At 45.1% G+C, this 21,711-nt stretch overlaps 1 protein-coding gene across 1 annotated transcript; it reads left to right on the forward strand.

Moving 5' to 3' along the window:
- The first annotated feature begins 212 nt into the window (after positions 1 to 212).
- On the forward strand, positions 213 to 20,886 carry COPZ1 (COPI coat complex subunit zeta 1). Its single transcript, XM_040425850.1, has 9 exons — positions 213 to 311; positions 9,336 to 9,404; positions 10,322 to 10,403; positions 12,536 to 12,627; positions 13,702 to 13,757; positions 15,544 to 15,621; positions 16,231 to 16,282; positions 18,215 to 18,253; positions 19,675 to 20,886. Exons 1-9 carry the CDS (start codon positions 294 to 296, stop codon positions 19,720 to 19,722), a joined length of 534 nt encoding a protein of 177 aa, XP_040281784.1. The 5' UTR covers positions 213 to 293; the 3' UTR covers positions 19,723 to 20,886.
- The last annotated feature ends 825 nt before the right edge of the window (positions 20,887 to 21,711 follow it).

The raw sequence follows: 21,711 nt of genomic DNA on the forward strand, positions 1-21,711 counted from the left end.
GAACGTAACAGCAAAGTAATGGGCGGAGTTTATCCGATACCTCAGCCAATCAGAGAAGCTCACTGGTAAGCCAGCGCACCAGTGGCTACAACTTCCGCCTGTAGATTGGAGGCGACGTGCATTTTTCTGTCAGAGCAGGGAGACGCTGACCAATAGGAGAGCTCGGCGTGCGCTATTCCGGTTTCTCAATGACTGCATCCAATTAGAATTGCGGAAAGGCGGGGCCTATAGTGCAGACTGACAGCTGTGGTAGCCAATCCGTGTTTTGCTCCACGTCGGCAAGACTGAGGAAGATGGACGCGGTGCTGCTGGTGAGTGAGGCCGCAGAGTCTGGATGGGACGGTGTGCGGTTTGTTGTTATGTGTTAGGCTGTTGTTTTAGGTGGTGGCGTGTGTGACTGTATGGCAGAGGGGCAGACCGTGCCCACCGTCACCAGCTGGCATGTCTCCAGTCCTTACAGCTAGAAACCAGCAGGCATGGAATGCAAACAAGCCTATATAGATGTCGTGAGAAGAGGGTTCATCCTGTGTGGGGCCCTGTCGTGCCAGTGTGCCCTGCTGTTGGCACAGTGTAGTCCCAGCTCGAAGAAAAACCAGGGGCCAAATGTTTTTGTGCTTCAAAGAACTTTCCACTTAACCCCGCTGAAGACCTGAGACTAAAGGGGAACTCTAGCCAACCCCAGTACCCCCTCCTGAGATATGAGAGATTGTAAGGTTCTCCCCCGGGCACATTCTGGGGTGACGCACCTCAGGCAGTCCGTGAAACCCACGCCAGCTCCTGTTTCCAGGCGTGACAGGTTAGTAAGTTTGCCAGGGGCCAAAGTTACAGAAAGGGGTCTTGTAACTTTTTTTTTTTTTTATACCAAAAGCAGGCGTAGCGGCCTTAGCAAATGACCCCCGCTGTTCCTGCAAATCTGGGACTGTTGGCAGCTGTGCCTTACGTGGTCCAAAATGTGTGATACATGTAGTTTGGGTCTTGGTAACAGATGATCACGGCGACCACAGATACCAGTGTCTTATCTTCCTGGACTCGGTGGCGGGGAATAATTGAAGTCCGTTTTTCTTGAGTCTGCGTTGGTGAACTTTGTACCAAATTTATCAAATGTCACACGTTGCTGGTTAAATTTGGAGCATCTTTAGAAGCAGTGCTAAGTCTGGAGTGCAACTAATTAGCATAGCTAACCACGCCCACTCTTCAAAGCTGGAGTGGTGTAAAAATGCCAATATTTGTGCTGATAAACCCAAAAACTAGCAAAAGCCCTATTTTGTCACTTTTTAAAGGAGTCTGTCGCCTACATTTCACATTTGTACTACCAGCAATGCTGTCATGCAGGCGCTGCGTTCTCTCCACTGTTTACCTGCTCGCTGTCAAAATAGCTGCGGCGATCAGTGTAATTACAGCTCCTCCGCCCCATTCAGGTTCTATTAAGGGAGAGTTCACATCTCAGTGTCATTTTCTGTTCTTCTGATCCGTCAGAAGAAGAGGGGCAAAAAAAAATAGTTCCTGTAAATTTTTTTTTTAAATAATCCGGATCCTGTTGCATCAGTTGCCCATCATTTGAGCCATCTTGTCTGAAAAGTGCTGCATACAGGACTTTTTTTTTTTTCTTCTTTTTTTTCCTCCTATCTAAAAAAAAGTGTCAGACAAATGGGTCAAATGGATGCCACATGTGCAACAGGATCCGTTTTTTTTATTTTTTTCCTATTATGTTCTTTTGATCAGAATAACAGAAAATGAAATAGTGATGTGAACTCTCCCTAAGCAACTGGTTTCTGGGGGTGCTGGAGTTTGGACGCTCGCTGATCTTAAATTGATCAGGTCATCAGTATGGGAAAACTGGCCCAACTCCCAACAGGCAGCTCTGTTCCAGCACCGAGGGTCCCATCCCTGCTGCTTTTGGTCCCCTGTGGGCCGGAAGCGTGACGTCCCCTCCGTGGTCGCGTTCACTGCTGTGAGTTACGTCACCGCACCACGAACAGGAAGTCACAATTCTAGTCCACGTGGCACCAGAAGCAGCCGGGATGGGACCCTCTGCTCTGGAACGGAGCTGCTTGCAACAGGCGGGTGTCCTTCTTTCACAATTTGTAACATAGTTTCACCAGCTGTTAATTTTGTTTGGGGGTCCGACAAGCCCTTTAAATTTGCCATGTGTTTTGTATATTTAGGAGTTCCGTGGCAGGTTAGCACAAGGATTGTGTTCAGTGGAGCTAATCCTCCACATTTCTGCCTGAAGGTTTTTTTTTTGTTTTTTTTTATAGTTTTTTCCATTGCGTAGCCGGAAATCAACACAGAAATCTTCCCATGCATTGAATTGTAGAGACCTCACAAGCGTGGCATGCAGACTCTCCTAGTATATGATGTGAATCTGCGTCAGTGTGAATGTGGCTTATGAATTGCATACAATTAACGCCTCCTAGAGCCATTGAAATGCTGAATTGTATTATACTTGTGCGACAGGTCCTGGAAGGGTAGTAGTGAAGCTACGTACTTGCAGAGAACGATTAAAAATACTGGAGCAGTTTTACTTGGGCCTCATTCACATCTCTGTTTTCAGATGCGGCAGGTGGTTCCAGCACAGGGCAGCCTGCTGGATCCTCCGGTGATCCGGCCGATTTTCCGGCATAAATGCCAGTTTTCAGCTGGATAAAAATGGTTGCATGCAGCCAGCATTTGTGCCAAATCCGGCGGATGGATCTCCTAAACGGCGATGTGAACGAGGCCTACCATGCGGTTAAAGGGCTTGTTCAAGATTAGAAATATGGGGCTGACTACTTCCAAAACACCACCTCGCCTCTCCATGGTTAGGGAGTGAATGGCGCTGAGCTGCACTTCCACACGCAACCTGTGGACAGACGTGGTGCGGTTTTTAGAAGAAAGCAGCCATGCTTTTCTAATCCTGAAAACTCTTTTAAGAAAAAAAAAAAGTTTTTTCTCATTGGCTCCTTGTTGCCTAGGCTGCTTTCACACAGTCAGTAGGGATTATTTATTAAGGGACTTGAGACTATTTTAGTAAAAAAAGAAATCGTCACAAGTCTCTTTTTTTTAACCAGTTTCACACCATGTTAATTGGGAGGGAAGGGGGCATGTTGGGGTTCGGGACTGAAAGTGTAACTGTCATGTTGTCATCAAAAAATTAATTTTATCAAATGTTACTGTTGCTTGAGGATAAAGCCATCTAGTTTCTTCACATATCACTGGTTTCCTTGAGTTTTACTCTTAGTTATAACTGTTTTAACCCTTACAATATGAGGATCTTCTCGGGATGGCTCCTCTGCCAGTTCTGAGGCCAAAACTGCTTTCCCTCACTTCCCGTACACACTTGCTGTAGCCAGCAGCTTTCTGCCAGCCAATCAGATTGGATTACTGAGAGACACGCCGCCTCACTCTGAAGCCTAATGCAGCCGTGCAGTGTGGAGGACCGCCCCTCCGTCTTCTGTTTATACTAAAGGGAAGACAGACAAGCCATAGCAACGGTCTTGAAAGGGACAGGGGACATTAAGGAAAGCTGTTATTATAAGTAGGAATGAGCGTACTTCTGTTTTCAAGTTCGATGTACAAGGTTCGGGTTATCTAGGAATTCTGTTATGGATTCCGCTACTGCGGACAATAAGTTATAGTACGTGGTAGCAGAATCCATGACAGAATTCCTAGATAACCGAAACCTTGTACATCGAACTTGAAAACAGAAGTATGCTCAACACGAATTATAAGGCAATTACGGATCTTTTGGCAATAATTGAAAGACTAACTCAAGAATACATGCCTAGCTCATGACCGTTACACTTGAAGCCCTGGCTAATCTACTAATATCTATACCTGCAAACAGGCATAATTGTTGGCGGAACACTACTTCAGACAGGCGCAAGGCCTGCCTTAGATGTGTCTAATTTATGACGAGGCACACACCTCGTCATAAATTAGATGACTGTAATGGCCGTACAGGGGGGAATCTAAGATCCCCACTAGAACGTATTTTCTTTCTGTCTGTTCCTTTTTTTTTGGCGGACCGTATGTGGAGCCATTCATTTCAAAGAGTCAGCAAAAAAATGAAAGTTACTCCGTGTGCATTCTGCTTCCGTATGTCCATATTTCCGTTCTGCAAAAAAATAGAACATGTCCTATTATTGTCCGCATTACGGACAAGGATAGGACTGTTCTATCAGGGGCCGGCTGTTCCGTTCCGCAAAATACTGAATGCACATGGATGTCATCCGTGTTTTTTGCAGATCTATGTTTTGCGGACCACAAAATACATACGGTCGTGTGCATGAGGCCTTACAGGGATTGTCCACTTTTTGCTATTGATGACTTATCCTCAATGGGATGGCTCCTTCCTATTCAAGTACAGTGGTCCCACAAGATACAATGACCTCAGGATACAATATGTTCAACATACAAGGGTCTTTTCTGACCCATCGTAAGTTGAAACCAGACTCCGCATACAATGACTCAGACTCAGATCCAACCAATCAAGGTCACTTCTCTGGTAAAATGTCTGTATTAGTTGCTAGTTAGCAGATATTCCTGGCTGTTATATGTAAGGACTTGTATCTGTCTCATTTATCTGCTTAATTTTCTTAAATATTCATTTTCTCTTGAAGTGGATGACATTTTGGGGCTTTGGAACCGATTACTCAACTTACAATGGTTTCAACATACAATGGTCCTCCTGGAACCAATTAATATTGTTACTTGAGGGACCGCTGTATATAGGAATGAGGGTCCCATAGAAGTGGATGGGACCGCTTGCAATTACACTGCTCACCGCTGCGATGTCAACGGCGAGCAGGTAAACAATGAAGGGAAAGTAGCGCTGGCACGGAGCGTGGCCTTCTCTTCAACCAGCTGAATGGCGGGGGTACCAGGTGTCCGACCCCCACCAATCTGATATTGATGACCTATCCTGAGGATAGGTGATCAGTAAAAATAACTTGGACAACCCCTTTAACCCTTTCTTGTTATTGGTGCCATGTTTTTACATTGTCGCAATGTATCAATCTGTGTAAAAAAACAAGCCGATCTGTGTATGTAGTCCCCTACAACTGAAAACCGCCACATAGATCTTAAGAGATTAATTAGGAATACTTTGGGAGATTCTTGGATATATTTTTGCACACGTGGTAACCTGTAGATTAATTGAGATGCCCCTGTCATTATTATGGGTAATAATAATTGGTTCATGTGTCATTATCCTAAGAAAAAACACTTTTACCTAATTTTGGGGATTAACCCATGTTTGTGAAGCATTTGATATGAACCCAGATGAGTTCTTAGATGTGGCTGGTCCCTTCAGTAAAACGCAGTTCGGCTGCATTGTATAGAAATTCTTCTTTTTATTCTATGCCCATAGGAAGCCCCGCCCCTCTCAGAAGAAGGGCGGGGCTTCCTTGTGCTGTTGCTGGCAGGCTGCTGATACAGCGCTCTGGACGACCATGCGTAATAATACTCGCAGGTCTTTTTTTTTAAGGGAGTAAAATGGCCCGAACAGACGTCTATGATGTTTGTACAGGCGTTAATGCGAACTCTGATGGAGGGGACACGGGTCCCATTTTTGGGATCAGCAGGGGCTCCAGGGGTGGGATCCCTACCAATTAGACACATGTCCCCTATCATGTGACTAGGAGATAAGTTGCTGTAATGGGACAAACCCTTTAATGTGTCACATCCATGATACAAGTGAGACTCCAGGATGCCATGTTTTATTCCAACTGTACAATAAAGGCATTTACTCTGCTTATCCTGCCGTTGACGGCTTTGTGTTTATCGGGGGACGTTGTGGTGTTTTTGCATAATGGATACAGATTTTTATGCATTTCTCCTAGACTTCTGAATGATGAACACATGACAGCTCTGCAGCCTCTGTTCGTACACCTCTAGGCAGATGTGGCCAATATTAGTATACATGTAAGGCTACATCCACATCACTGGTAGCCTAATCCTGCAGGCTGTTCTAGCAGCTGCCAGAGTTCACCAGATCCAGCATTGCCGGTTACTGCCGTTCACCGCCGGACCCCATAGACCCAGACAAAAACCATTGCAGTGATGAAAAGTTGCTTCTCTGTTACTGTTTCTAATATCTTGCAATGTATGCAGATGCAGTACCTGGTATGGCGTCTGTCACATATTGGCAGAGAATTGAGAGCTGTCCGACTCATGGGCAGGTCTGTCCCCATCAGAGGTTGCAATAACGCCTGTACAAGTATAAGACGCCTGTACACGCCATTTTACTCACTAAAAAGTAAGATAAGCTTTGTTATTGGTTGGTTTGAGCGGGCTGCTGACCTGAAGCTGCAGCACACCATCTGCACAGGGCAGCTCTCTCATTGGGTGCTGCCCACACTCTACAGCACCCATAGCACCATGTGCAGGAAATAGACCGGTGCTCGCCCTCCGGTCCTAGCTGCTGCTCAGGATGAGCCCAGTGAGTTAGCTCCTCTTCTCCTGTGGTGAGGGGTGCTGTGGGTAGAGGGGCACCAGGTATCATCTCTACAGTGTGTGTATTCATCCATGGTGTATGGCACAGAGCTGAGGCACTGCAGCCTCCAGTGTGTATGCTCTGAGAAGAGGAGGGGCATGCCCCTGGCACTGCTCTTCTGAAGTTGCCCTGTGCATGTGGAGGGCAGTGAGGTGCAGTGGCAGGAAGGCCTGTGCCCTGCTCTGGTTCTCTGGCCTTTCTGCAGTACTTGGGATGGAAGTGACGGCACAGTCCGAAGCTAGTCATTCTCCATGGTTCTAGCTCACTCCCATGTTACAGGTCATATGCGTGTCTGACATTAGCCAGTGCAGCTGTATGCCACCTATACCCAGAGGGCTGTTGTGGCCTACTGATTCTGTCAGGGGAGCTGTCACTTTTATGACTGACCTGTCATAAAGAACAGGGGAGATCCACTCTATTGGACTGTACTTTATCACTTCACTATAATTACCTGCTGTTATTTAGACTAGTAATAGTTCCCTTGAATAAATCCCAACCTCTTAGGCCCCTTTCACACCACCACAATTTATTTCTGTTGTTCTGCTCCATTAGATGAGCAGAACAATGACAATAACGGAAGTGCTGGATCGGGCAGGTAAGTGAGATGTACAGAGCTGAACAGACTCCGCTGACTGTGATGGAGTGCATTCAGTTTCTGTTCAGGATCCTGTCTTTTTAGCAGGCAGCTCATCCCTTTTCTCTTGAATGGGACAGAGTTGTGGCTAGGTCATGTGACTGATGAACATGAGGTCATTGGCCTAGGAAGAGGCCACAATGTTCACCAGAGCGCCTCTGTCAGCGGGGTCCCGCTTGTCACCCCCCTACCGATCCAATATTCTCGGACAACCCATTTAAAGGGGTTCTACAGTTTGTTTTAACTGATGATCTATCCTCTGGATAGATCATCAGCATCTGATCGGCAGGGGTCCGACACCCGGGACCCCTGCCGATAAGCTGTTTGAGAAGGCAGCGGCGCTCCATCTGCGGCGTGGCCTTCTCACTGTTTACCGCTGGCCGAGTGACGTCACGACTAGTAACACTGGCCTGGGCGGGGCTAAGCTCTTTTCACTTGAATGGAGCTTAGCCCCGCCCAGGCCAGTTGATACTAGTCGTGACGTCACTGGGCCTGCGGTAAACAGTGAGAAGGCTGCGGCGCAGCTGGAGCACCGCTGTCTTCTCAAACAGCTTATCGGCAGGGGTCCTGGGTGTCGGACCCCTGCCGATCAGATGCTGATGATCTATCCAGAGGATAGATTATCAGTTAAAACAAAGTGCAGAACCCCTTTAAGGTTCTTGTAGAAACCTTCAAGTTGGCCTGGCCTGTAAGAATCCCTATGCCCTTTAGCAGTCCATGGGGATCAGGTGAGTATACTTCTCCTCATAGGTGCTGCTGGGGGATGAGAGGGATTTAAAAAGTGGACGGCCCCTTCATGTTCTAGTATTTTCTAGAAAGACAGAGCAGAAAGTTGCAGAGCACATTGACATTACACTAATGTCCCCACGTCCGTCTCTGTCACATATTGCTTATTGACTCATTGGAGTCAGTTCAGTGCCCAGAATGGTTCTCCACCACCTGCTCCATAGTTTAGGATGCTGTGTGCCCTTCTGAATATCACACCGGGAAGAAGTATGGATGCCTAGAGGATGTTCAGCCAAGCAGTGTGTAGGAGTCTCTTCCCTCTTCTCCTGCACGTGTCTGTGGGAGAAGTGTAGGGGGCATATAGAGGACAACAAATTAGGGGAGGATCTCTCTCTGATACGGGGCACTTGGAGCTATTCATGTCATTAATCTAACCCTTCATTGCGGTAAACCAAGAAGTGAACCCCGATCTACTGACCCTAAAGACCGTCTGCGTTTGAGGTGAAGTTCTGTTATACACTCAGGCTGAGAGTATGTGGAAGTCAGTGCATCACAGAACTTTGTCTCGAGGGCTCTGGGGCAACTACAGGATGACCCGCCAAGAAGAGGCAGCGGCTGAGGGGCAGGTTGGGCTGTGGGGGCAGTTCCTTCTCCACTCCTGTGTGACTCTCCTGCCTCAGGCTCCTCTTCTCTATCTCTTCATTCTTTCGTATCCATTTCTTAAAGGGAGCCTGTCACCAGGAATCCACTGATAAACCAGACTCAATGTGCTGTAGTAGGGCTAGCTCAGCTGAATGCAATGATACCTTTCACTTAGTGACCTGTTGCTTCATTTTGGAGGAAAAGTGCTGTTGATACATATGGAAATGAGCAGTTAAGTGCACTGAGGGTGGGCCCAAGCCGCTCTGTGCACCTATTTTTCACCTGCTTCCACTACCAGCCCCTCCCTCTCCTTGATTGACAGAGCCAGGTGAGATGACTATGCAGAAATCTGGCCCTGTCAGTTACAGAGAAGGAGCAAGGGTGCACAGAGTGGCTTGGCCCCACCCTCAGTGCACTTAACGGCTCATTTGCATATGGTCCAAAAGTACGGCTGGCTAAGTGAAAGTTGACATTACATTTAGCTGCACTAGCCCTACAAGACAGCGGGGGAGAGACTGATGTAAAGGAAACACAGCAACCAATCACATTGGTGGAATCTGATTGGTCGCTATGGGCAACTGAGCCAGTTCTACTTTACACCAGTTTGATAAATCTCCCCATTGATACAGGTTTCTCCGTGAATTATCTGGGGACAGATTGCACCATGTGTCGACATTTCATAGACACTCTGTATTATGTTGGAAACACTTATTTTTCGAAACAATAAAAATCTTCTACCTTCCATTCCCATATAAAATATGATTTCTTCTCATCTAGGATCTTCAGTATGAGCCGTGCGGGGGAGGGGTGTGTGGGTACCGAATGATAGTGATTTCCATGTATTTTTGTTTTTGGCAGGACCCTTCACTGTACACAGTGAAAGCTGTTCTTATATTAGACAATGACGGGGAGAGGCTGTTTGCTAAGGTAAGTATCACAGTGCATGTTACAGGCTTCTTACACTGAGCGGTGACCTGCAGAGGCTTTCATTGGGTCCCCAGCGCTATAGGTTTCTTACTGCAGCCCTTGACTTTTTTAAGGAACTGTTGGAAATGTGGACACCTTCTTTGACCATAACCCTCGTAGGCTCTGTGCTCCACATGGATGACCTGAGGGCTTCCTATAGGCTCCTGTCGCTGTGTCAGCCCATCGCCACCCGAGTGACTGGAAGCCCTGTCCCTCTATCGGTTTAGATGTCATTGTTACTACTGACCAATCAAAGAGGTTAAATGGGCAGGATCAGCGTAGATAAGTGATGCCAGTCTCGTGCCGCTGCTTATCTGTCCATATGTTTGGACGGTTCAGTTCCAACCTGCCCAATCTTTGTTTTTTAAAAGTGTCTGCTCAGTCCTGGACTCTCAGATTAAGGAGGACCTGTCACCCTTCTGACATGTCTGTTTTAGCAACTACTTACACCCCCCTCGTTATAACCGTTTTGGAGAATCTATTCTCATCTATGTTGTGCCATTTCCTTAATTACTCCTGCTAGAAGTTTATGAATGAATTAGTAGTAGTTTGCAGTGAAGGTCCAGATGGGTGCCTGATACTGGCAGCACTGATTGGATAGTGTCAGATTAGGCAGAGTCCCCCTCCCCACTGGTAACACCCATCTGGACCTTCACTAAAAACTAAATTCATTCATAAACTTCTAGCAGGAATAATAAAGGGTTGGAACAACGTACAGTCATAACAATAGATGCTCCAGAATTGTTATTACAGGGAGAATATCGTTTCTCAAACAGCTATGTCCTGTTTAAGAGTCGTTGGTTATGGGTAAATACTGGGACTAATGTGGACTACACAAGCAGACTGTGTACTGTACTGACATCCTATTAACTCCACAGTACTATGATGAGACTTATCCCTCGGTGAAGGAGCAGAAGGCTTTTGAGAAGAACATCTTCAATAAAACACATCGGACAGACAGTAAGTTTGGCGCCGTGTAGAACTAGTGTACCGTTACTGAATATAAGGGAAGAAAGGGACACAAATGAGCGCTGTCTCTAATGCCACCAGATGTAAGGCAGCTGTCCTATAAGTCAATGTTTGACCCTTTAAATAGGCCTTGAGACATGACTTGGCTAATAGATAAGCCAGCATCTCATCTGCAGACAGCTGTTTCAGGGTGATTGCCCCTCATCAGTGCAGAGCTGAGAGTACTAGCTTAACTGTGCGAGAGGCCCAAGTCAGGAATTGGAGGTACTCGCTCTCCTTGGGGAGAGAGCACCTTAATCGCCGTGAGGAGACTTATAGGACATACATGCTCCTCTGGGATGAAAGGGATGCATGTATGGCCTATAAGTGTCTTCACGCTGATTCGCTCTCCCCAAGGAGAGATAGTACCCCCCAAATTACTGAGCATGTGATACTTGATGAAGGATGCGAAGCATATAGTATAAGGGCTGTTTCACACGAGTGCATCCTGTGTGTCATCCGCAGCGTGAATGAGGGCCAAGCGCCGTTCCGGACAGCAGGGACACGGAGTAGTAACATGAGTGATAATGCTCTTTGCTTCTCGGTGACCTTTTTACTACAAAATCATGGGGACAACTTTATCTCACTGTGATTTTGTAGTAAAAAGATTAGAGAGGCAAAGAGCATCATCACTCATGTTACTACTCCGTGTCCCTGCTGTCCGGAACGGGGCTTGGCTCTCATTCTCGCTGCGGATGACACGTGTGGGATCCGCTCGTGTGAAAAAGCCCCAACATCTAAAGAATTTAATAATGGTCATGTGATAACTGCCTGTTCAGACAAAGCAAGAAACAACTAGTGTGTAAGGTCTTATTGACTAGGGCAACCTCCAGCACTCCAGCTGTTGTGAAACTACAACTCCCAGCATGCATACTTGTTATGCTCTTCTAAGAACTCTCCTAGAAATCAATGGAACATGCTGGGAATTGTAGTTTCACAACAGCTGGAGTGCCGAAGGTTGCTGATCCCTGGACCAGAGGAATGAGGGCAAACCAACTTTTATTCATTTATTTCCACGAGGAATAACATAGGAATGGAACAACATAGAGTTCCAAGAAAATGTGATGGGAGATGCAAGTATTTACTAAAACAGACGTATTGGGTATACTGACAAGTCCTTTTTGAACAGGACCTGTCACCATCTATAACAGTAAAATGCTTGTATTCCCCATAAAAATTGACAATGGTAACACTTAGTTGTCAATTTATTCATATGTTTCTTGGAGGAATAACAGAGGAAAGGTATAATGCAGAGTCCTAAGAATTGCTATTCCATGGGGAATTAAAGTATTTAATTCCCCATGGAGCATATACTGGGCCTGTAATCCTGCTGAAGAGGACTTTTGGGAGAAGCAATGTGAGGGGAGCTATATCTGTCAGCCAGTCACTGAGAACATTACTGCAATGAATGCTTCTGCTAAATGGTTAATGTCGGGCTCCGTATACCACTCCACTGGCTTAAAGTGTCGCAGATGTTTCCAAAAACACTCGATATGTCATAGCAACGTATCATAGGTTCTGATCAGTGGGGGTCTGTGTGCTGAGACCTGCACTAATCCCTAGGACGTGTAGAGAAGCGCTCGCTTAGTGTACGCTTTCTCCTTGCTGACGGAGAGGAAGCAAGACGGACTCAATAGAAAGTCTATGGGAGCGTCTCAGTTTCGTTATCATCCTTTTGGCACTGATTGGACCCTGTCACTTTGACAAGAGAATGGTAACACTTCGTTGTCAATTTATTCATATGTTTCTTGGAGGAATAACAGAGGAAAGGTACAATGCAGAGTTCTTGCTATTCCATGGGGAATTAAAGTATTTAAAAAAAACAGATGTCCAGTTCTGAGAGGCCCTCTTTAAGAAATGCCCAGAAGGTAGTTATCTGATGACAACCCCTTTTGTACTTTTCTTACACGTCAAGAGGAAAGATTAGAAAAGTCAGAATAGTGGTGGTCGGACCTCTAATACTCCCACTGTTGCTGAGTGATTAGTTCCTGTTGGCAGCCAGAGAGGCGGGTGAACATGTCGCTCACCGGAGACTCTGATGGGTGCGTCAGAAATGTCTAACTTTTTGTTTCCGCCCGGTGCAGGTGAGATTGCTCTCTTGGAGGGCCTGACCGTGGTGTATAAGAGCAGCATCGACCTGTACTTCTATGTCATTGGAAGCTCCCATGAAAATGAGGTATGTCTCGCAGCTCGTTCTGCTGATGCGTTTTAGAAGCTGCCGTCATTTGCTTAGATAACTTCACCCCTGCCTGTGCTCACAGCAATTATATTCCCGTACATTAGCTAATATTAATGAATTGCCGCCGACAGCATGTTAATAGGGTTATATAATCTAATGATGATCACCTAACAGAAGAGAACTAGCAAAGACATTCATCCCATAAACTTCAGAAGTGTCTGCAGGTTTTCTTCATGAAGACAAATGGCTGCTATTGTTGAGGTCTCCTGTTGTGTCTCAGTTGTCTTCACTTTTCAATCCCCCTTTCTCCTTTGACTTAAAGGCCATGGGCCCCTTTTGGGGCATTTTTTTCCATTACAGTATACTCCTTTTTAGCTTAAAATTTGTTTTCTATGGACCTTTATTAAACATTTTCTCGACTGGTTTCACTTTTCACAAGATTTTCAGGGATTTTCAAGTGATGACTTAGGCTCTGGATTAGGTCAGCAGTATCTGATCACTGGGGGTCCGACACCTGGGACCCCCACTAATCGGCTGCTTTAGAAGGCACCAACCTTCTCTCAGCTCACCAAGAACAGTGCTGTACATTATATAGCGGCTGTGCTTGGTATCGGTCCCAGCCCCATTCACTTCAATGGGGCTGTGTGACTGAATAAAGTGACGCTACATGGCCTTAGCTAAGCTGCTAGTGCATTCTTAAACAGCTGATCTGCAGGGGTCCCGGGTTTCGGACCCCCACCAATCAGATACTGATGACCTATCCAGTGGATAGGTCATCAGTATAAAAATCTCCCCCTTCTCATTGAAAGTGCTCTTGATGACTTGTTCTGTAGCTCTTATCTCTAACCTCCTGACAGCTCATAAATACTCATTTAAAGGGGTTGTCTGAAAGTTTAATATTGATGACCTATCCTCAGGATGGATCATCCGTATCTGATCAGTGGGGATCCAACTCCTGGCACCAAAGCAAATGTGAACAGAGCCTTTAATATGTTTTATTTCTCTGTCAAAGTACAAAAAAATGTTTTTATATTCTCTAATGTTTCTGTATGTCCTTTACACCCCCTAAAGCTCATGTTGATGGCTGTCCTCAATTGCCTCTTTGACTCATTAAGTCAGATGCTGAGGTAAGTGAAGGGGTGGCCGCCGTTACCATAATAATCTGTAAAGCAAAGAAATAGACTTTTTTTTTTTTCAACTTTATTTTTAAAGCAGGGCTATATATAAAGGATTAAACTAATGGTTGCTATTGCCAGATTTAGGGAGCATATACTGGGCCTGTAATCCTGCTGAAGAGGACTTTTGGGAGAAGCAATGTGAGGGGAGCTATATCTGTCAGCCAGTTACTGAGAACATTACTGCAATGAATGGTGGAAGTTCTCAATGCTTCTGCCAAATGGTTAATGTCGGGCTCCGTATACCACTCCACTGGTTTAAAGTGTCGCAGATGTTTCCAAAAACACTCAAAATGTCATAGCGACATATCAAAGGTTCTGATCAGTGGGGGTCTGTGTGCTGAGACCTGCACCAATCCCTAGAACGTGTAGAGAAGCGCTCGCTTAGTGTACGCTTTCTCCTTGCTGCTGGAGAGGCAGCAATACGGACTCGATAGAAAGTCTATGGGAGCGTCTCAGTTTCGTCTCCTGCTGCGAGGAGAGAGAGAGTGTCTGTGTTATGTGAGCGCTTCTCTCTCCTTGTTCTAGTGATTGGTGGGGTTCTCAGCACTCGGACCACCACCGATGGCTATGAAGGCTCAGTGACCCCTTAATAGCACTTTATGGGAATGTTTTATAGAATGATCCTGTACATAGAGAGCTCCCAGTAAGAATACGTGTCACAGCACCATTTTCTAATACTTTGTTGGAGACGCTGATTGACCTGCTCTTAGTTGGGATAGGAGGGCTGTTTAGTCAGTAAAGTTATATTAAAGGGGTTGTCTCACTTCAGCAAATAGCATTTATTATGTAGAGAAAGTTAATATAAGGCACTTACTGTATTGTGATTGTCCATATTGCCTCCTTTGCTGGCTGGAATCATTTTTCCATCGCATTATACACTGCTCGTTTCCATGGTTATCACCACTCTGCAATCCAGAAGTGGTGGTCGTGCTTGCACGCTGTCGGAAAAAGCACTGTCCTATGTGCGGTCCCGGCCACCAGAGAGACCTGCGCTTTTTCCTATAGTGTGCTAACATGACCACCACTGTTGGATTGCAGGGTGGTCGTAACCATGGATACGAACAGTGTATAATGCGATGGAAAAATGAATTCAGCCAGCAAAGGAAGCAATATGGGTAATAACAATACACTAGTAAATGGCTTATATTCACTTTCTCTACATAATAAATAATATTTGCTGAAATTCTCTTCGAAATGTGTTATTAAGGATACTTTCACACTAGCCTATTTCTTTTCCGGCATAGAGTTCCGTCACGGGGGCTCTATACCAGAAAAGAACTTATCAGGCATATCCCCATGCATTCTGAATGGAGAGTAATCCGTTCAGGATGCATCAGGATGTCTTCAGTTCAGTCGTTTTGACTGATCAGGCAAAAGATAAAACCGTAGCATGCTACGGTTTTATCTCCGGCGAAAAAAAACTGAAGACTTGCCTGAATGCCGGCGTTTTTCCCCATAGGAATGTATTAGTGCTGGATCCGTCTGTCCGCATGACAAGCGGAGAGACGGATCCGTTCTTGCAATGCGTTTTTGAGATTGATCTGCATCCGGATGCGTCTCACAAATGCTTTCAGTCACATGCGGATCCGGCGGGCAGTTCCAATGATGGAACTGTCCGCCTGATCACACTGACACAAGTGTGAAAATAGCCTTACTTTTTGTGTTTGACCTAATACCTTTGAACCTGTAGTTTATGGAAAACAGTGACTAATGCTAACCATTCATACTTCTGCAGAAAAAATGTTGAGAAGAGAACTCTGCTGGAGAACATGGAAGGGTTGTTCCTGGCAGTTGATGAGATTATAGATGGCGGGTAAGAGATTAATTGGGTTTCTGGTCTAGCCTCTGATATACGAGGGCATCTGTTCCCGTACGGAACGTGCCATGGAAGCCGCTCCTTCATTTCACCTCTATCTATTTCTCAGGTTATAAAGTCTGTGCTGCATTAAATGCTACAGTGCTCTTCCGCGTCTTGTAAAGCATGGCACAGCCGGCGTTAACGACCGGCATGGCAATGGTTAAACATTCAGCATGAACATTAAGGCAATTCACATTCACGAATGAAGACAGTAAAATCCTCCTGCGATAGTAAATAGAAGTGTTAATCTGGAAGCTGTACATTTCCCGTCTGTGCTTGTTTTTGTTTGAATTGTGATAGCGCAGCAGTTACCACCATAGAGACTGTGCAAGGAGAGCGGCTCCTAACAATGTCATTACCGTGTAAGAGCGGCAATGTATCCGCGTAATGACATCATTAGGAATGCTTCCATCATAGACTTCTGCAGATTGAGCAGCCGTGCTCCCGCTGTAAAGACGTGGAAGAATTGCCTTTCCTTTAACTCTCTGAGAACTGGAGCTCTCCTCTAGCGTACAGTAGACTTGGGTTATGTATAATCTTGCTGACCTGTGTCCCTCTTTACAGTGTCATTTTGGAAAGCGACCCCCAGCAAGTGGTTCATCGCGTTGCCCTGAGGGTATGTTGACATATATTGATTATAGGAGATGGTGTTGTCTACATGACCTGGAAGGCAGAATATGATTGAGTAATGATAATGGGTTAGTCAGAGCTCAGGAGCTGGATAACCAGAGTGCCTAGAGATCTGATACTGGCACCCAGCCTGTTACCTGTCTCTTCTGCTGATCCCATAGCTCCATTGGAATTGGTACATCCTGATGTACATAGGTCTTATCACAAATCCATAACTATGTAATTAAGTCTGTTAAATGGGTTTTCCATGGATAGGTCATCAGTATCTGATAGGTGGGAGTTTGCCACCCGGGTTCCCCACCGATCAGCTGTTTGAGAAGACGGCTGCACTCCAGTGAGTGCCACAGCGCCATACATTGTATAGTGGCTGTGCTTGGTAATGCACCTCTGCCCCAGTCGCTTGAATGGGACTGAGCTGCGCCTAGGCCACGTGACCGATGAACATAACGTCACTGGCCTAGGGTAAGCTATGAGAAGGCTCTTGTGCTTTGGGGTCTCCGTGGCCTTTTCAAACAGCTGATTCCCTGGTGTCGAACCCCCATCGATCAGATACTGCTGACCTATCCAGAGGATAACGAGTCGGAAACGAATGAAGTGGAAATATTCCTTCCTGACCCCTGCTGGCAATCTGATCAATCCATGGATCACCATTCTACAGCAAGCAATATTAACTCTATCCACACTGTCAGCCTTGATCATATCCTGTAGGTACCTGTTCCAGCTCAGACAGAAGAGTAATGCTTTCAATATATAGTGCTAGGGGGTAGCCTTGGAATGAGATCCTTAATCCCATTCGGCAAGGTTCCAAGTTGCCTTGGGGAGATGTAACCTCCATTGGACTGACCAAAAGCTGAATTGCAGTTTTGGTGTTGCGTGTATCTGAGAGGCCATCAGTGGGTGCATATAATAAAAACTACTGCTAGCAGGAATAGCTATAGTGTGTCGGATATAATTGGGAATAATCTACAGTAAAGTCCAGCCTCTTGCACTCGAGGACTCTTTAAAGACTTTGAAAACTGCTGGGTGTACTTTGTGCATTTTGATCTGACAGCGGTGAAGTGGTTAAGTGCCGTGTCGCCATATGTTGTTTCTCTTCCTGGCATCTGTCCCCTGGGTCCTCCACACAGCTCCCTGTGAATGCCTGCTGAGAAGACAGATTTATGGGCACCATTAGCATGCTGTTACAGTGTTTGCTGTGCTCTCTTAGGAGTCTGTGCCCAGCTACTGGCAGTGCCACCTGCTGAGCTGTGGGATGATGGAAGAGGTTTCTGTACCACTGTAGTGGAGAGAAGATCAGTAGGGTGCCTGGAAGGGTGGAGGTTAATATGGGGGAAAAACTTCCATTTTATGTCAAAGTATTCAGGTGAGGGACCCAAGTACTAATTGTACAATAAGAAAAGAAGTTAATATTGAACATAAGAAAAAGGTTTGGTACCGTGTTAGCCAGTAGTCTTGATGCTCTCAAAGAGAGAAACAATATAAAATATTGTAATTTGATACCTTTTAATGGCTAACTAAAATACATGATATTATAGGGTAAGCTTTCAAGACTCTGAGGGTCCTTCTTCAGGCCAGGAATGAAAAAACTCTAAAGAATCATGGATTTACTAAGGAAAGAACAGAGAGGTGGAGTAATAAATTGCAAAACACCAACAAACGGAGGAATGGTCTTGGAGAAACAGTCCTTTTTATAAAATTACCGATGAGCTGTGGGAAAGTTTGTTTGTCTCTACGTTTAGAGAGGAGCGACCCCTCTTTCTCCTCAGATGTTGGAGCAGGCCATAAAACCTTGAGACAAATTCATTCCTGTGTTGAGTGTATCAAAGACTAATAAATAAATTTGTATTCCCAAACTCGTCTATCCCGTTGGGATTTGAAATGAGCCTTTCAATATTAATTGTGGCATTTTGTTTCCTAGGGTGATGATGTGCCTCTCACAGAACAGACCGTCTCACAGGTAGGTTGGACATACTGCAGTTTGTCATGTACCACAATACAGTAAATCGGCATCTTTAAGTGGTCCTAACATTCCTCAGTGACCTGACTGGGAGCTGACACCATGATCTCCCCCAGAGTGGTGGTGATCGTCACCCACTGCTCGTCAGCTGATTACTTGTGCATCTTCTAAATTATATCTTTATCAAGATCGTTATGCTATTTAGTAACATCAGCCAGCCATATTGATGAGGTGCAAGCACCCGAAACAGCTATCTGCGGATGGATATTTGGTTGGCTATTTTCCCTTGTTCTGTTCTAAACCTTGTTAAAAAGTCAGACTTTGACTCGTAGTGAGCCACTTTCAAAAGGGGGCACTAGCAAGATGTTTTTCTTTATCGGCAACCTACCTTTTGCATAGTAAAAATTGGCAAAGCTGTACATTGCTTCATGTGGGTTCAACACTTACACAGTTTCAGCTCTGAAAACATTTGACTTATCTTTTGTTGGCTCCGTTTGTTTGAGTTCGCAGACTTTTTTGTTTTCCCTTTGCTGGTCTTAAAGGGGCTGTCTCACTTCAACAAATAGCATTTATCATGTAGAGAAAGTTAATACCAGACACTTACTAATGTACTGTGATTGTCCATATTGCCTCCTCTGCTGGTTGGATTCATTTTTCTATTACATTATACACTGCTCATATCCCGGACTTACGAGGTGCAAATACGAGGTGTCCCGGATAGGAGCTGCTATGCATGTGTACTGGCGGTTCCAGCCACCAGAGGCCATTTACAAGCACAACCACTGCTGCTGGATTGTAGGGTGGCCATAACCCCTTGATATGAGCAGTGTATTAAAAAAATGAATCTAGCTAGCAAATGAGGCGACATTAGTATGTGCATTGTATCAACGTGATAAATGCCACTTGCTGAAGTGAGACTACCCCTTTAAGCCCATACGTTGACCGATTGTCTATATCCCCAGACTACCCCATACGTATACATGCATGAGTTTTCAATGAGGAGAGAAGAGAGAGCTTCTGCCAGACACTTGTCTTCCTGGAGAACGAAAGGATCATACATTACATCTTAAAGTGCTCAATCCTTTTCTCCCCCTGACACCATCTGTAGGGAGCCCTCATACACGTTAGACTGTCAGTTTCTCCTGCTGAAAACAGTGGTTTTTGCCAACAAGGTGGTAGCGTGACCATCCAAATCCATGACGATAATAGGCATAGTGCAGATTTATCTGAATGTTATATTTTTAGTCTATGGAGTATAGAGTGTAGTTTCTAATAATCAGAGGGGCTGTTCTGTGAGAACCTGCTGTGTGTGATGGGGCTTAAGAACATGTCCCATGTACCACAGTTTATTGTGTGTACATTTGCATGCGTGCGTACTTCTAAGATAATAATCAGTATTTGCTATGTGTTTCTGTTCACAGGTTCTGCAGTCTGCAAAAGAGCAAATCAAGTGGTCACTTCTACGATAGCTGTAACTTCCTGACCAAGTCATGAACATTCCATCTTGAAGGGAGGGCTCGCCCGAGTCCCACCTACGCTCCATTGTTTTTATTGTATAAAAACCTTACGTTTAGGGCAGTAGCACTGAAGTGTATTAGACATTGGCAGACGTAATAACGTCTGGCACTGCATGTGCATTTTTGGATGCCTTTGTACTAGAGAAGCCTTTCCTCATCCCAGAATCTTTCACTGGTTCCTTCTGTTTGTGAACAATATAATTATATTAATGCTGCCGTTAAGAGTACAACTACACCATGTTACTGCTCTTTCAATATTAATTCAGATGTAACATTTTACACCTAAATTATAGTTCGCCCTATTAAAGGGGTTGTTTATGATTTTACTGATTAGTGGGGTCCGACACTCCTAAACCCCCTACTGATAATTTTTTTTGTGGGTAGCTTCAGTGCTGGAACTACGTAGCTCTGTCCATTGTGTAGTAGATGAAGCTGGCTACTGCAGTGCTGCTCACATTGAAGTGAACCATTTCCACCTACTGTACTACACAATGGACAGGACAGTGTAGTTCTACCTTTGAAACAGCTGATCAGCAGGGGTGCAGTGTGTCAAACACCCACCCATCAGATATTCATGGCGTTTTTAGAGGATAGCCCATCAACTGTAAAATCCTGAACTACCCCTTTAGGACTAAAGTTAAAATCTTCATATGCTTCATACTGCACATGCACGTTCTACAGCTGCTCATAGTCCGGGGAACTCATTACTGTTTAGAAGTAAATAAAATATTTCCTAGTGGACCAATATAGGAAGGAACATGTAAGTACTTAAAGCGGTTATGCAAACATATGCTGATTTAACATCAGTGTGACGTGGCACCACAGAGTTACTGTGACAACTGTCTAAAGGCCTGCAATTATTGTCTAGGTTCTGTAAATTAGAATGGGACCCATGCACGGTACTCACTGGGTGCAGCTGTACCAAGCAGCATGCAGTGGCACCTCTCTGCAACCAATGTCGATTTGTGCTGAGAATATGCCTGCACAACCCCTTCAGGTAACTTTCTGCTTCTGATCTGGATATTAGACCAGCAGTGGGCTGGTTCCTCCTTACACTTTGTAATGTGCTGTACAATTCCGAACTCTACAATGAGTAATAAATTACTGATGAAATAACGACTGTTTTAAGTTTCGTTACTGTGTCAACGGTATTTTGTAATTAATTATAGTAGACTTTTATGTTTGTTTGATTTGCTAGTTGAAACTAGCAAAATCCCGTGCGTAGTTCACACTTCAGTGATTTGATCAGTAATATCCATCTGTGATTGTGGAAAGAAGAAAACCTAGAACAGGTGCAAGTCCTATCATTGTGCCTTATGATAAGGGGGTACAAGAACCAACTGGTTCTACTAAGATTGGACTCGGAGGAGAGTATAAGAGAGCTGGAAAGCCAGGTTCCACCCTCTGTAGAGTAGCACTGCCAAGTCTGCTGCCACCCGCTGGGGAACCAGGGTATTGCATGAACATAACAGTTTTGCATAGGAAGAAATGCACACTAAATGAAGGACCTGGAATAAAGGCATAAGGTGACATGGTTATTGCATACACAGACAGAAGTGGGGTGTAGGAGTGGTAATGCCACTTGGGGACGTTACATTCCCCCTTACTTAAGAGTCAAGCCGCCCTCGGCTTGTGCTTTTAGGGTAAGCTTCAAGGGTACCCAAGGGAAGTTAAAGTGCTGCCTTAGACTATATACACAGTGTAGGCTTTACTTCTAGTTTTGGCTCACAATAACTGATGGAAAACTCAGACCTAGTTAACACTTCAGTGATATGGTCAAAGTCAGTAGTTCCCAGAGCCCAAACTGCAGCAGTTAATGTCATTCATGGTGATGTCACCTCTGCAGGTGCTTTGTCCGTATGAAGGACAGAACTGAGCCACAAATCATAATTGTCCCAAAATGTTTGACACATGTTTCACACATGCCTAAAACACTTCCAT

This window comes from Bufo bufo, chromosome 3 (assembly GCF_905171765.1).
Source record: "Bufo bufo chromosome 3, aBufBuf1.1, whole genome shotgun sequence".
Classification (NCBI taxonomy): Eukaryota; Metazoa; Chordata; class Amphibia; order Anura; family Bufonidae; genus Bufo; species Bufo bufo.

Bases quoted from the DNA above. Each gene is read 5' to 3' on its own strand.
- COPZ1 (XM_040425850.1), top strand. The intron at 13,758-15,543 runs GTAAGTGAAGGG...ATACTTCTGCAG, and splicing joins TCATTAAGTCAGATGCTGAG to AAAAAATGTTGAGAAGAGAA. The intron at 15,622-16,230 runs GTAAGAGATTAA...CCCTCTTTACAG, and splicing joins GATGAGATTATAGATGGCGG to TGTCATTTTGGAAAGCGACC.